Below are 16,275 nucleotides of genomic sequence, written 5' to 3' on the forward strand. Positions count from 1 at the left end.
TTTTATATTGGATCATGGGAAGTACTCATTTTATTTGTTCTTGTTCTTAGAACTACACATATGTAGGCCTACACATGATTAATGTATCCAGCTTTAATTTAGAGTATGATGAGTTAGCACAACCAAACACTAGTGCTGTAACATAGTCATTCTATAAGCAGAGGAAGCCAACCAGTGCACCCTTCCCACTCTGTCACCTCACACTGCCTTATTTCCTAAGCTGTATCACACAGGTTATATTCATCTTTTTTACTCGCCAAAGATCATTTGTCACATTCAGTGGTGCAAGATTTGTTATGATAAATACCAGGTATAAGTACATAATATCATTTAAACTAACCTACTATTAGAATATCTTGCTCACATGCTAGACAATAAGGTGCTACTTAAAATGTAAGCAAGGTTAGCCACATTTGACAACTGGTCTCTACGGCCATCTTTCAGAGGGGTCATTTAAAAATAAGAAGGGCTGCAATCTGGCCCTCCTTCCTTAAGACAGCTTTCAGTTTCCTGAAATATTCTTCAGCCATAAGATACAACATTGGTAGAGAGTGCACCAGCTATTAAGTTGGATTTTCTCCATTCCATCATTAGACCACGAGCCTGCTTAAAACGTTTTATTATAGTACATATCAGACTTAAGTCCTCTTACACTTTGTGTTGAGTCTCTTTTATTTTAAGGATTCCAAGACCTCAAGTATTGTTTAAAGTAGTTCATCAGTACTTTGTTTCACTCCCACATGCAATGGGTTATTAAATAATTTATCACCTGGCTTACATTGTCCCTGAATACAAGAACGATTCTACTGTATAATAAGGGGGAAAATGCTGAACAGACCTATTTGAACTTTCACATCACCATTTTAGACCGCGCAGTTATAGTACATCGCATTACTTCTTGTACAAAGTTCTTAAATGTCATGGCAGTTTGCACTCTTTCACTACATAAATTAACAATATATATTTTTGGGACACCTAAAAAGTTTTTAGGTAGTAAGCAGTAAGACAAAACTTGCGTCCTGTTTACGTTTAAATGGTGCAGGTGTCTTAATAGCTTTAATCGAGTTATGTCACGTGTTCATAAAAGCACACTAACTGGTTAAGCGACCCACGGACTTATTCATTACCTATAAAACAAACACACACTATTTAAACAAGCAGCGTTGTACACAAGAAACAGGAAACAGAGATTTCAGTCGGAATGAGGAAAAGCACCTTTATAAAATTCAGTAGCGATAAGAGGCGGTGGCAGCGCCATCAGACCAGTGACTCGCGAGGCAGGAGTTTCGGGAACTCGAGGCGAAGGCGGAGATTTACAGGTGGTTTGGCTTCTGCTCTGCTTCTGGGCTTCTTAACCTACTGTGAGGATTTTGTTTAGGTCACTTTTATACTTATATCCCGTCTTGGAGAAAATGAACTGAGTACTTTATTGACACTTGTGTGGTCTAAGTTATACATTTCGATTTATCAGTTTTCTGAATTTCCAAGGAGTTCTCCAGTTATTCTCCCAACAAGTTGTTATGGGCAATACAAGTTTACGTCAACGAGTATTTTGTGGAAGGCCCTGTCCTTGGCCTTTGAGGCGAATGGCGTATCAAGACAGTAACGATGGCAAGAACTCCAATATTCAAACTATCAACACGGTAACAAATATACCGCATGCGGATTCCAGCCGCTGCTATGTGGCGCTTTTTGATTACACGTCGAGAACCCCAGAAGACTTAAACTTCAAAACTGGAGACAAGTTAGAAGTCCTGGATAAGAGTTACGATGAGTGGTGGATGGCTAAGGCGCTGTCCGGCAGATCAATGGGAAAACAGGGCTACATCCCCTCGAACTATGTGGTGCCTATGCAAAGCATGGAGTCAGAGACGTAAGATCAACAGTCTATTTATCTATCTGTCTGTCTATATATCTGAGTGACATATAGTGCCTTTCACGTCTATCAATAATGCCTGCATAATGTTTAAACAAGTGATTTTTTTTATTTATGTTGTATATTTCTGTGTATGTGATTTATACGAGTACACACACATATGTGTGCAGTGTATATCAATATGAGAAGTTTAGAGAGACTAAAGAGAGTAGTTAAACATTAACTCCCTGTCTTTTTGGTTTTTAAGTAATTTCTCAGTTTTTTTCCCAGAACTCCAGATTTTCTGCCTTATCTCAAAAACGTGCACTAGCACCTCATCTAAGGCTGGTCCCTACAATGTGCCTAATGCTGCTAGGATATACAACAGCTTCCCATGACTGTAAGCTAGATAAGCAGGTCAGAAAATAAACTAATAGACGGATGTTATTCATAATTAAATAGAAATACAGTTTTATGAACAACCTTTATATTGAAGGGGAAAATAGGAAAAGTTAAGTTCCCACTGAAAAATGAAAGAAAACATGTTAGCTGTTGAACCTACATTAGATTTGTTTAACTGATATGCTGTACAGTATATATATATACAGTATTATATATAAAGTACAATCTCTGTTTGTTTGTTTATACACAGCTTTGTTGTTCAAGCCACAGACTTGAAGTTTCATACACAGGCACTTTTCACCAGTCAGATTTCTTACATTCTGTATAACTTTCAACCTGGGCATGGCTTGGGGTGAGTGCAAATGGCAAGAAATACTACAGTGTGATCTTTCAGTAGAGAAATGGCACCACACTGATCATGATGGTGGTTTCATGGTTAGCCTTGCCTTTCAACCAGGAAATCCTGGTTTGATTTATGCCAATTACATCAAACTTTTTCTTTAATCCGCTTCCCCCCACTATTTTCATCATGACTCTCAAGACTCCTTCGAGTCACATTTTCTCCAAAATTGCTTTTTGCAAATAGGGTTTTTTTGCTCCAGAAGGAAACGCCAACAGTATTGTATACAATGAAGCAATACAAGATTATTTAATAAATGTGATAAGTTTAAAAGTAATATATATATACATTAAGCTTTAATGAAGTTTTTGTTTTCCTCTCATCCTTTGGCAACTGGCCATAGTTCAGCATTTAATTAATGGATTGATATTGCTGGGTTCCACTTATGTTAGTCAGTTTCAACTACTTGTTTTTCCGTGTGTTTAAATAAATCTGTGTCTTTATGTCTACTAATTCAGTATTTAGTCATTTGTAAAATGAATACTTGTGTTGTACTTGTCACAGCACTGTGCAACTGCATTCCATTAAGAGCGCTATACAAAAACATACTGTACTGAATTGAATATAATTTTAAATACATTTTACCTTTACACTTTCTCACCTGGGTAATGCAAACCCACATATCCAATTTATAGTTGAAGAGGTCTACAGCCAATGGTGTCGGCACTGGGCACAAAACAGGAAATAGCCTTGAACTGGGTGGTAGTCCATCTCGTGACAACCTGTACATACAGTACATTATACCATGTCGTACCATTTTCTAATCCTTCTTGATCCTGAGCAGGGTCTTGGGATACAGTACATCATGTACAATATAATGTTGAGAGAGTTTTTGTGTAATTCATTTTTAGTGATTATTGCAGTAATTTACAGAGAAAAACAATAATAAAACAGCCTGTATTTTATAGCACATTTTGCAGTATATGCCACTCCAAAGTGTTTACAATACACAAAAAGCTGCATAACTCAAGTAAAGAAATCAAAGTGTACCTTAAAAATCAATAGAGAAACAAAGACACAAAGTAAGAGCAATGGAAATTATTTTCCTGTCCTGTAAGTTTTCCATTTTCAACAAGAAACTAGAAATTTGGAAATTTTGAGACCAGTAAGTCCACAGGATAGAACTGTACTAGGAGTTTGAAAGAACTTATAATTTTAGATGTAATTTCATTTATATTAATCTTCTCCATACCTAGGTATTTTCACACCCACGTGTAGCTCTATAATGTGCTCAGTTTTGTTTTTGTGAGGGTCTTAAGGTGTATGGGCACATATCTGTTCATGAAAGCAGTATATTTATTAGCTTGTCAATTAACAGTATAGCAATATATACTGGGCTGTAACGTACATTTTCCCATCCGGACTGTGTTAGGTTTCACAATATATTTTCGCCAAAGTGGATTAACTTCACTAATGAATGATGCTAGTTCAGAGATGAATGTATCTGAGAATTTGTCCATGATGCACTTGATTATTAAACAGAATTTAGATTTTATAATGAGCACTTACCGATTATTGCTTGATTGAATAGAACAAATTCTTGGGATAAACTGTAAATAAATGTTAGGTTGTTTGCATAAGTTAAACATTTTCTCCATGCTATTTTTCATATTAAGCACACCCATATTGTTTGTTTTTTTCTGTGTCCGGTTCAACCCATATTATGCCATGAACTGACTCCAATCCAGAAAAATCTTCTTTCTACTGTTAAGGTACATGTACTCTACATTTGATTACAATCTTCGTTGATAAAAAAGGTTTAATACAGCTGAGGCTGGAATCCGAGTGTGAAATATAGTTTAGAAACAGGCCAGAAGACAAGCCACCACCCATATTGAATACCAAACTGAACTTTAGTACTGATAACCTTAGCTCAAAGGAGCCATTCTCCCAAATTGAAGAGAAAAAAAAGAACTGTTTTCTTACTTTGAGAAATGTCTAAGGTATCCTTTTTTTAAATTTCCTTCAGTTTTTCAATATTTTGTATTTTGGTTTGAAAGCATTTATCACCTATAGTGAGCTAGTGAGCTCAGCGACCAATTTGGAGAAAGTTTAATTTAGCACTTTCTTCTTTGTCACATCCTCTGTGACATCCTTCTGACCAAGAAACCATTATACAAGTCTTACACTAATTTTAAATGTACAGGCATGTACATATCAATTTACAACTAAATGTGCTACGAAGTGATGAGAAGAGTTATCCTAAACAGAAGGAAGGCAGCGTGAGTAACCATTTTGAAATCATGTCCATCAGAAAAATGAATTCACAATTTGGTGTAATTTTAAAAGCACAGCATATTAATAAGAATTTGATTTAACATAACAGTTATCATATGTGTGTGGTTGATTTGAATATATTAAATGAACAAATAAATTTGAAAGTGACAATGTACTGATGGCCTGATCTTGAAATTACTTTAAGTTTTCAGTTTTCCAGTAAGGCTCATGTCTTTCTAGTCTTCTGAAAAGTAAAAAGCAACTAATGAAAACTGACCATTTATTGGACTAAGTAGGGGTATGAAAATGATTGTTTAATTTATTTCATTGCCTACACAGTAAAAATGCTTTGTTCTATTTGAATAACTCTAAAACTGCAAGACATAAACATACTCGTATGTACTTTATTATGAAGACAAACTGACTAACATGGTTGGCCAATAACACCATGCCCTGAACTCCACCAGAGCATACAGTCATGAAAAAGTTTGGGAATTCCTCTTAATTCTTTGGATTTTTGTTTTATCATTGCCTGACCTTTCAAAATAGCAACTTCCTTTTAATATATGACATGCTTTATGGAAACAGTAGTATTTCAGCAGTGACATTAAGTTTATTGGATTAACGGAAAATATGCAGTATGCATCATAACAAAATTAGGTGCATAAGTTTGGGCACCCCAAGAGAGATAATACATCAATACTTAGTTGAGCCTCCTTTTGCAAATATAACAGCCTCTAGAGACCTCCTATAGCCTTTGATGACTGTCTGGATTCTGGATGAAGGTATTTTTGACCATTCTTCCATACAAAATCTCTCCAGTTCAGTTAAAATTTGATGGCTGCCGAACATGGACGGCCTGCTTCAAATCATCCCATAGATTTTCGATGATCTTCAAGTGAGGGGACTGTGACAGCCATTCTAGAACATTGTACTTCTCCCTCTGCATGAATGCCTTTGTACTGTGTTTTGGGTCATTGTCTTGTTGGAATATCCAACCCCTGCATAACTTCAACTTTGTGACTGATGCTTGAACATTATCCTGAAGAATTTGTTGATATTGGGTTGACTTCATCCGACCCTCGACTTTAACAAGGGCCCCAGTCCCTGAACTAGCCACACAGCCCCATAGCATGATGGAACCTCCACCAAATTTGACAGTAGGTAGCAGGTGTTTTTCTTGGAATGCAGTGTTGTTCTTCCGCCATGCAAAGGGCTTTTTGTTATGACCAAATAACTCAATTTTTGTCTTATAGGTCCAAAGCACTTTGTTCCAAAATGAATCTGGCTTGTCTAAATGAGCATTTGAATACAACAAGCGACTTGGTTTGTGGCGTGAGTGCAGAAAGGGCTTCTTTCTCATCACCCTGCCATATGGATGTTCTTTGTACAAATTGCGCTGAATTGTAGAACAATGTACAGATACACCATCTGCAGCAAGATGTTCTTGCAGGTCTTTGGAGGTCATCTGTGGGTTGTCTGTAACCATTCTCACAATCCTGAGCATATGCCGCTACTGTACTTTTCTTGGCCTGCCAGACCTGGGTTTAACAGCAACTGTGCCTGTGGCCTTCCATTTCCTGATTACATTCCTTACAGTTGAAACTGACAGTTTAAACCTCTGAGATAGCTTTTTGTAGCCTTCCCCTAAACCATGATACTGAACAATCTTTGTTTTCAGATCTTTTGAGAGTTGCTTTGAAGATCCCATGCTGCCACTCTTCAGAGGAGAGTCAAAGGGAAGCACAATTTGCAATTGACCACCTTTAAATACCTTTTCTCATGACTGGACACATCTGTCTGTGAAGTTCAAGGCTTAACAAGCTAATCCAAACAATTTGGTGTTGCAAGTAATCAGTTTTGAGCAGTTACATGCATTCAAATCAGCAAAATTACAAGTGTACCCAAATTTTTGCACAGATAGTTTTTCACATTTGATTTAATTTCATACAACTAAATACTGCTTCACTAAAAATCTTTGTTCGGAAAACACCCCAGTACACAGATGTTCCTAGGAAATGAAAGACATACCACTGTTATCTTTTTTGGTTGAAAGTACAGTAAATTATTATTCAGGCTGAGACGGGTTTCCAAACTTTTTAATATGACTGTAGAATACAACATAATGTACTGCTAATGCAAAGAAAAAAGACATTACTAGAAGCAGAAAAAAACAGTAATAATTTTTTTTCAAGCAAGTCTAGAAATCTTCATATATTGCAGGGTGCAGACCGGCTCTTCTAAATTTTGTTATCGTACAACTGCTTGCTGTCTGTCCACTATAGAGCAGTCAGTCACATTGTGTTGGTGATCATCATGCAGAATTCTCTCAACATTTATATTGTGATTTTTCCATGGGTAAGCAATGCTGAAATGAACATTCCTTTCATATTACAGGGAACGTCACTTTTCATCTTTGCTTACCTTATACTTTAACTGGAAAATTTGCAACAACTGTAGTGTGATTACTGGAAGGACCGTCTCATATTGGTCCACAAAAGGATTAGTTACATGATAATGATTTGCCTACAAAGGCACCTTTAGAACTAATTCAGCAGGTGTGCAAAATAAAATAGTGGTAAACTTAAAACTCTACAGCCACCAAGCAATGCAACCTTGTGATTAATGCTGGGGGCATTGCACCCATCATTTCTCCTAGAAGTCCAGAGCCTACCTTTGGACAGCAGTCCAGGATAAATGCTGGGGATTACAACCTTGCTTGGCCAAAAACAGATTTGACATTTCCTTGGCTTTTCTACTCAAGGTTCCGCCTGCCCTCTCTGTGTGACCACTCTTTGATTCCATCAATGATTTATGATTTTGTAAAGAAGTTCATCAACACTACCATTGTGCCACTTAGTTTCTCTTCTGTGCAGTCTGATATGGCAAAAAGCAAGTATTCAGTGGGGCATCCTCTACAATAATTTACAAATATACTATGGAAAAAAATACATTTCAATGTCATATTAACTTATGCATTGTCACAGATGAGCAAGATCTTATTTCAAGATACCACAACGTTCATATTATAAGGCAGTTCACCAAAAGCCAAAACAAACATCAAAGGTCATTATTTCCCTAATTGCCATGCTGAACTAAATTAGGAATAACTATAGAAATCTATGCAGTGAATGTGCATTCTTCTTTAATTTAATGAAAATGTTTAATTTATTAGTAATCCTACTGTATTATACTTTTATATTCATGGTAAGGGCAGGGGTTCAAGAAAGACATACCTTATGCAGAAAATAACACTGTTCCACTCACTGCCATAAGATCCTATGATGCAGCAGAGATGCTTTTGGTCTTCAAAACCTTGGCAGCCTGATGTTTGTATTTTATAGTATTTGTACTCTAAATATTTTAGGTCTTATTTGGCTTGTTTTATTCACACCTTTGTGCTGAATACTTTACTTTTCTGCCGTAGATATTATTATATATAGTTCTTTGTCTTGACTTTCCATCCATTATCCAACCCGCTATATCCGAACACAGGGTCACGGGGGTTCTGCTGGAGCCAATCCTAGCCAGCACAGGGCGCAAGGCAGGAAACAAACCCTGGGCAGGGCGTCAGCCCACCGCAGGGCACGCACAAACACATTCACACACACCAAGCACACACACAAGGGACAATTTAGGATCGCCAATCCACCTAACCTGCATGTCTTTGGACTGCGGGAGGAAACCGGAGCACCCGGAGGAAACCCACGCAGACACGGGGAGAACATGCAAACTCCACGCAGGGAGGACCTGGGAAGCGAACCCAGGTCTCCTTACTGCGAGGCAGCAGCGCTGCCACTGCACCACCATGCTGCCCTTGTCTTGACTTTCATTTTTTCAAATTTTATTGTTTTTGTTACAATTTAGAGGACAATACAATGTAGTTGTTTCTTCTGTCTTATCTGAAATCAAGCATAGATACAATTTTATTGTTTGCTTTTTGTGGTAACTTTTATGACTGTTTTGTTGATTTTCAAAAATGCTGCATTCCACTTTTGTAATTAGGGAGTCATGCAGTCAGTACACAGTCTTTTTATTGTACATAATATTCTTGCTACTTCTGCCACTTACCTTTTAGTTTAGTGCATCGTTATTTTTAATTATCACATAATATACTGTAAGTATATGGTGCACTCTGTGTAATTTATAAATGTTACTTAAAGAATATTTGTCTATTTTGAAAATTTACATTTTTGGCACTTATCATGTATGTTTTGAAAATAATGTTGTGGTATAGCGGGTCCACGGCTCAGATGAAAGGCCAGTTTTTAAATAGATAATGGCCACACTCGCGGCTTATTAAGGGTATGGTAGTGTGGCCGGAGTGGTTCCTGGATGCTGCGTGAGGCGGGGCGTTTCCTTGCTTATGTGCACAGGTGAGGAATCGTCCACAGCCATAATTTAAGCCGGGAGCTGCTAATCACCACACCCGAGCCATGTCCCTGTAATATATAGAAGAAGCGCGAGGAGGAAAGGGAGGGGAAAAAAAAAAAAAAGACAAAAAAATTAGGGTAAGGGAGAAGAAAGGCAGCTGGAAGCGAGGGAGCCGGTGTGTGCATGAGAGAGAGAGTGTGAGCGAGCGCGGATTCGCTGATGTTTGCAGGCAGCTGGAAGAGGCAAGCCCTAGCAGGGGTGTTTGGCCGACAGTGGTGGTCGCTCCTGCTGAGCACTTGGGTGGAGCAGGAGTGAACAGGAGAAGGCAGCGGGAGTTGGAGATTTGGAGTGGATCCACAGTGTGAGCACCCTGGCCGTTGTTGGATGCCAAGTCTTGGTCTGGCAGAAGTAGACCAGTAGAAGTAAGAGAAGGTCAGCTGCAGATAGGGTGACTCCCCTGGTGCATAGCCTGAATGGGAGAAGCAGGGGAGTCGCCAGTAGTAAGAAGGCACCGAGCTTTGTTTTTAAAATGACTGCTTCCAGCCATTGTTTTTAATCTCATTTATAACTGGATTTATTTATTGAATTTTAACCTCCACAGTTTACTTGTTTTAATGGATTATTTATTTAAGTACTGTTTGAGACACTGCATTATTTATTTGGACACTGTTTTTGGTTTGTTTTTAATAAAAGCACTTTTGCACTTTTTGCACCATCCCCTTGCTTCGTTGATGTCTTCACTGTCCAGCTCATCTGGTTACATTACCAATGGTGTAGGGTTCAAGAGCTCCCAAACTGGAGACGGGAACCTGGAGCAGAACCCACATTATCACAAATGTGCATAGTAAATTTAATCATAATACACCAAGCCTGATATGGAAGTCCATACAGGAAAAATGGTAGTAATCCTCTGTCGTTTCTTCACTGAAAGGAAAGTCCTTACATTAAAAAATGCTTTGCTCTAGGAATGATTGTGGTAGCTCATATACCCCTGAGGTCCAGAAGGAAGAATTTTTTACAAGAGCTATTTGCAGCATTTCAATATTCCCCTCTTCATACTTTAAGGGCCCAAGAGAATCATACAGAACTGATGAATACATAGGCTTTCATAAATCATCAGATTGCACTGAAAAGTTTAATCTGCTGTCTTTAGATCTGAAACTGCAGAAATGAACAGTGTCTTTTTTTTTCTTTTGTCCATTATTTCAGTGGTGGGAGTTGAAGCTAGCCATTAGCCATGTCAATAACTAATGCTATGTACAGGTATAATTATAAAATACTCTGTTCTTCCTTTTATTACATTATCTGAACTATTGTTAGGTAGTCAGCACATCATCAATTTTTATTCAGTTTGGGTTAGACGGGGGCAAAAACAAGCAAAGATAAGAAGAGCAGGCTGCCGTTCTGCTGTTGCATGTGCAATACAGATAACACACACTCTGACTTTACCTGTAAATTTTAGTCATTGGGAAAACGTGTTCTTTAAAACAATTATTTAAAGGATTGCAAAGCTGAGCAAAATATACTGTGATGTCCAAGGGGCTTCTTACAAGTGTATGAATGTGACAAAGCTTTCAAGAGACCAGATGGCAAATATTTAAATGAGATGTCATCACACGTTTGAAGTGTGGAGAAGAATACAGATTTTTTTGGTTTGTCATATTTTTTTTTCTCTTCAGTGTGGCATGAAGTATTTAATAACTTTAATATTGTAAAAGGTAGGAGCTGTGCTGTTGAGTGAGACCGTAACATCTGTAAAACAGTCAAAAAGAGGATTATGTAAAGTTCCTGCCTGTACATTCTGTTTATATGTTATTGATTTAGGGTACTTTCAATTGTTAGTTTGTTGATTTTATGTATTTTTTAGTAATCTTTTTAAACTGAGTATATACAACCACAACTTGGTCAGTAGTTTGAATTTTAGTGTGTTAATGCTTTGATTTCTATTTATCTTTGATCGTTGTTTTCTTTTTTTAACCAGTTAGTGAAAATATAATTCTTCAAGAGAATATTTACTTTATGCATATTATACTCCATTATTTTGGATTACATGACGATGCTTTTCCAATCATTGGCTGATTTTTTTTATTTAGAACTATCTAGAGAGCAGACACTGATCAGATTCTACTAATGAACAAGAATTTTTCATATGGAAATAGAACAGGTCACTGTGTACTCTGAGAGTTTTACTGTGGTTTTACTATAGTTTTGGCCTTGATTCTGTTCTATATCACAGTTGACCTTAGCATCTCCTTGTCAGATGGACTACAAACACACCTCCTTTTTCCACTGGCAACACCTTAAATAATGAATTTAAAATGTTTCAGGCACATCAAGCAACTGGCTATTCTTAGCCATACGCATACAATCATATCAACTATGGGCTATGTACTAAAATGACATATGGTCCTTACTGTTTGTATGTTCTGTGACTGTTTTTTGGAATGGCACAGTGATATGGAATTTCATACTAAAACAAAGCTTACATTAGGTTTATAATTTACTCTTATCTGACAACTTTAATTTGTTGTCTAGGAGGTAACATAGTTCTTAAACATTTTAGGAGTGGATGATATATTTATTTATTGAAAGTACTTCTGTATAGCTCACGTTTCATTTGTGCTGCCATAATAAAGAAAATATATATTAAAGTATTTTCAATGTCTAAAAATGTTTTTCCTTGTTGTGTGCTTGCTTGTTTATAACTGTATTCATGGTTTAATGAACTCCATTTTCACTAATACAGAAGAACACTTACTTTTAGAAGAGGGTGGAACCTGAATTGGTTGCTTTCGACAACCTTTTCATTCAAAAAATCAAAAGCCAGAAAACAGTTGCTTTTGACAAAATAAAAAGCTGTTTTGTTTTATTTGACAATAGCCAGATGTTTGTAAAATGGAAACTTTTTGCTTTGAAACTATCTTTCAAAGCGAGTATCCACGCCTGTTGTTTTAGCAGCTCCCGATTCTTTGAAACCACATTGGCAAATGCTAATAACAACACGCCTGCAGCTCTGTCAGCTCATCATCTACAGTAGGTTTCTATTTCTCATCATTGAATTCTATAAAAACTCAAGCTTATTCTGAAAATAATGAAACAAGACTGTCATTATTGTAATCTTAGTGATGGAAGATGACTATACTAAACAAGATTCTGATAATTAAAGTTTGCACATTAAAAGCAAATGGAGATACATTTTTCCTAGGTTTATCTATGGACTAATAAAGCGCCTGTCCATCTGTTGTTTTCTGTTTGTTTCACACTATAGGTTTAAATTCCAGTACTCTTGTTTTTCATAACAAAACTACTCTTTTCATGGCCTGCTTACTGTTGCATCTTTAAATTCAGATATAGCAGGGGCATTTTTTTAAGTTATAATTTATCCCTCTTTTATGACTAAGATTTTTTTATGTTAAGCATGGATTGTTTTTTGAGCACACTAGTGTACTAGATACATTTTTTTATATTTCATTTGCTTGATTGGTTTGTCTTTGTTATTTCCTAAATAAAGGGATTACTATAAAAGAAATCATGGTTCAACATAGGACATTTGATAAAAGAAAAATCTGATAAGATGAATAGTAATTTGTATAAACCAGTCTGTTTTGTGTTTGTTTAAACATATTAAAAGCAAAGCAAGGTGTTATGAAAGTAATTAGAGAGATGTCAGCAGTAAGGTGAAAAGAACACTGGTAGCTTAGGTGTGAAAAATATATACGTCAGGTTTATATGATGTATTGTGGATTAAAGAAAACTGTTTTTAAGATGTACTGTACAAGTAATAGTGTACTGATGATAACTGGTTTATCAAAGTGTTTATTTTTGTGATATTTTATTGTGCTCTAAATCAAATACTTTCATATTTTTCTTCTTACAGAAAACATTACAATGCATACAGTCATGGAAAAAATTAATATGGTTATGTCAAAGTTGTAATGCTTTTTACTAAAAACTACTTAAAAATACATCCTCATATTTGTCGTTTGTTACAATTTGACTACAAAATGCTAATAAAAGACATGCTAAAAAGTGAAGAAAGAAAGTAGTTGAATGTAGCTGGGGATGTTTTATATTGTCAGAATGGCCGAAAAACAGTAGAAAATGCTGTAAGGCAAGGTAGTATTAGATTATAGATTATATAGATTATAGATGAATAGAAGAGCTGGAAGTTTCAAATGGCCTAAATGCAGTTAACATCAGTGCCTGGTTTCTGCATTTTGCACTTGGCAGTGGTGATTTTTTAAATCAAGACATGACTATTAGAACCTGTTTCTAAAACACAATTTTATTTAAATGTTGTTGTCGATCTAACCTTTTACTAAATTTTTCTTTATCATATTACGGACAGCACATTCTGGTAATTAAATGTTAAGTGACCAAACAACTTATAAAGATGTGTGAAATCAGGCATAGAAGAAAACCTTTTCTGACCTGATCCATGGTTAGTGATATGTGTGACTATGCTATGCTATGCTATATCTGTCTATCTATCATTTTAATTCAACTAAAGCTCTGTAGATTGGTCTATCACCTCTCTGACATGAACAGACTATGCAAGTTGTACACCTGTGATAAGAGAGTTTAGTAAATGCATCTAAGAATGTTCATTTTTATTATAACAGTCAATATGCTGGAAATTTAAATTCTGTAATGCTGTAAAATATTCATAGTATTAGTCACTCCTTTTTACAGCTCTGTACTATTAATGAATTGGCATTTGGTTGCAGACTCATGTTAGAGATTCCATAAGAATGACTAGTTCCCATTCTGTACTTACCATATAACTTTGCTTTATCTAAACATTATTGTGAGGAAGACCATAAAATGGCAGGCAATAAAGCAGGAATACAGTGATCCCCCGCCTATTGCGGAACTTACGTTCCAGACCCATCAGCTATAGGTGAAAATCTGCGATATAGAAAGACCATATAAATAAACATTTTTTTTTAATTTTTAAAGAAAATTAAACAAACTTAAAACCATCATTAATAATATTAATGAGATTACAGAAGTAAAAGTATTAGAGTGAAGTTGGCAAATACCAGTAAGGGAAATGGATTTCCTAGCAAGAAATGTATGTGCTTTGAAAGAAGACCTCGATAACTGAGCTAAATTTCAAAAGAATTGCTGACTAATGAGAGACTTCGTGAATTAGAATTTAGTGAGGCTCGTAGTGACAGCTGATGGAATTTAAATTTGAAATAATTTGGAGGGCTTGTTTTTTTAGGTGGAATGGTTGCGTAGTTTCTTATTTTATATCATACTCCAGGCACTACGTGTGCAGTGTGCATGTTGGTTTTATGTGTCATGTGATTTGTATTGTTTTTTCCCCTAGATATTATGGTTTTCCTCCTTCACCCTAAATATGTGCAGGTTAGATTCATTGGCCACTCTTATAATTGTGTAATTGTGCCCTGTGGGGGGAACTTAATCTTGGATTAAGCAAGTTAGGATAGATGGACTACTGTGATCTTTTCAAAGAGAAAATAAGATAAGAAAGTTTCTATTGACTAGTACATAGTATTGTGTCAAGTGATGAAAACAACTACTTTTTTTTATCCTGAAAAACTCTTCCTCTTGTTCTCCCTCTCTTTCTTTTTTCCTAGATAGATAGATAGATACTTTATTAATCCCAAGGGGAAATTCACATACTCCAGCTGCACCTTACTGATACAAAAAACAATATTAAATTAAAGATTGATAATAATGCAGGTAAAAAACAGACAATATCTTTGTAAAAGATATTTTTTATATTTTATATTTTATATTTTTATATTTTTCCTGAAACTGGCCTTCTTACTAAGGTACAACATCCAAGAAATTGTTTGCTGACAACATTGTAGCTTAAAGGTTTGTATGTTTATAGTCAATTTTGTCACATCTACAGAGTACAGTGCTAATCAACATGCAGTACTTCACCACTCTCCACTGCCATGATTAGCGAGTATAATTACATTACCTCAAAACATCTTCCTTATCTGAAAAATCTCAAAAAAAATGTATAATATAGTAAATGGAGGCACTACCAAAACATATGTGACTATTAAAAAAAACTCTGGAACATCTTAACTTGAATTTGTTTATTTTTGCTATCTACCTTCTCTTAATATAGCATATCACACTCCTTGAACATACACGTTATGTACAATGTACTGAACACTGATATACATCATCTCAACATACATAATGCTTTAAATAAACACTGGAAATGCAACATAGCAGTCAAAAATCAGTTGGTTTACACACAAGATGCCAGAGCCAACATTAGTTAAAAATCAGAAAAACATTCCATGTCAGACTTGACTTGACTTATTCTTAGAGTTTAATCCCTGAGTTTATACGTAAATATATTATTATTCTACAAATGATTTAGATGAATAATTTAACTTGCTACTAATAATAAATCGTATATTAAAATATGATGGGTTTAAAATAATTCAGATATTTACATCTATGTGATCTGTTTAATCCCCAAGCATAATACCATGTGTACAATGTAATATTTTAAAGAGAATTTAACACATTTGGTTACGTATAAAGAACGTACCACAGCTTTGGTAATTTAAGTAAACTTCACTTTCATTTTCTTCTCTTATTTTGTGCAACTTTACATGTCTTGCCATGATCTAGGCAGATTCAAAAGAAACAAAACAAAAGATCAGTCACTCTGTAACAGAGAAAGAACTAGCTCATGTTTTCATACAAACTTCTTGGTTGGACATTACATTGGTACGACTCAGAATAAGGAAGGTAACGTGCAGGATAAATGTAAAGGTTAAGATTTTGTAATAGGAATTTCATCCCAAGTTTTCCATTCCCAGGTTACAGAGATAACTGAAAAAGCAAGCAATGTCTTTTCAGTTAATGCTGGGGCATGACACTCAGAAATCTGAAGAAACATATGCATCCACCAACTTCTACTTGTGAGCTTTTTTTTCTCTCTGTCTCTCTGTCTCTCTTTCCCCATGTCAGCATTGAGACTAGCATTCATGGACATCCAGGGCAGGGACTATTCCCTGGATAAAAC

At 35.8% G+C, this 16,275-nt stretch overlaps 1 protein-coding gene across 1 annotated transcript in view; it reads left to right on the forward strand.

Annotated features, from left to right (window-relative positions):
* The first annotated feature begins 1,158 nt into the window (after positions 1 to 1,158).
* The window catches only part of frk (fyn-related Src family tyrosine kinase), a 136,226-nt gene continuing 121,109 nt past the window's right edge, over positions 1,159 to 16,275 (forward strand). The window contains exon 1 of the mRNA XM_051925567.1: positions 1,159 to 1,873. Within this exon, the coding sequence (XP_051781527.1) occupies positions 1,521 to 1,873 (353 nt within the window). The 5' untranslated portion in view covers positions 1,159 to 1,520. The remainder of the gene's footprint in view (positions 1,874 to 16,275) is intronic.

The sequence above is a fragment of the Erpetoichthys calabaricus genome, chromosome 3 (genome assembly GCF_900747795.2).
Source record: "Erpetoichthys calabaricus chromosome 3, fErpCal1.3, whole genome shotgun sequence".
NCBI lineage: Eukaryota > Metazoa > Chordata > Cladistia > Polypteriformes > Polypteridae > Erpetoichthys > Erpetoichthys calabaricus.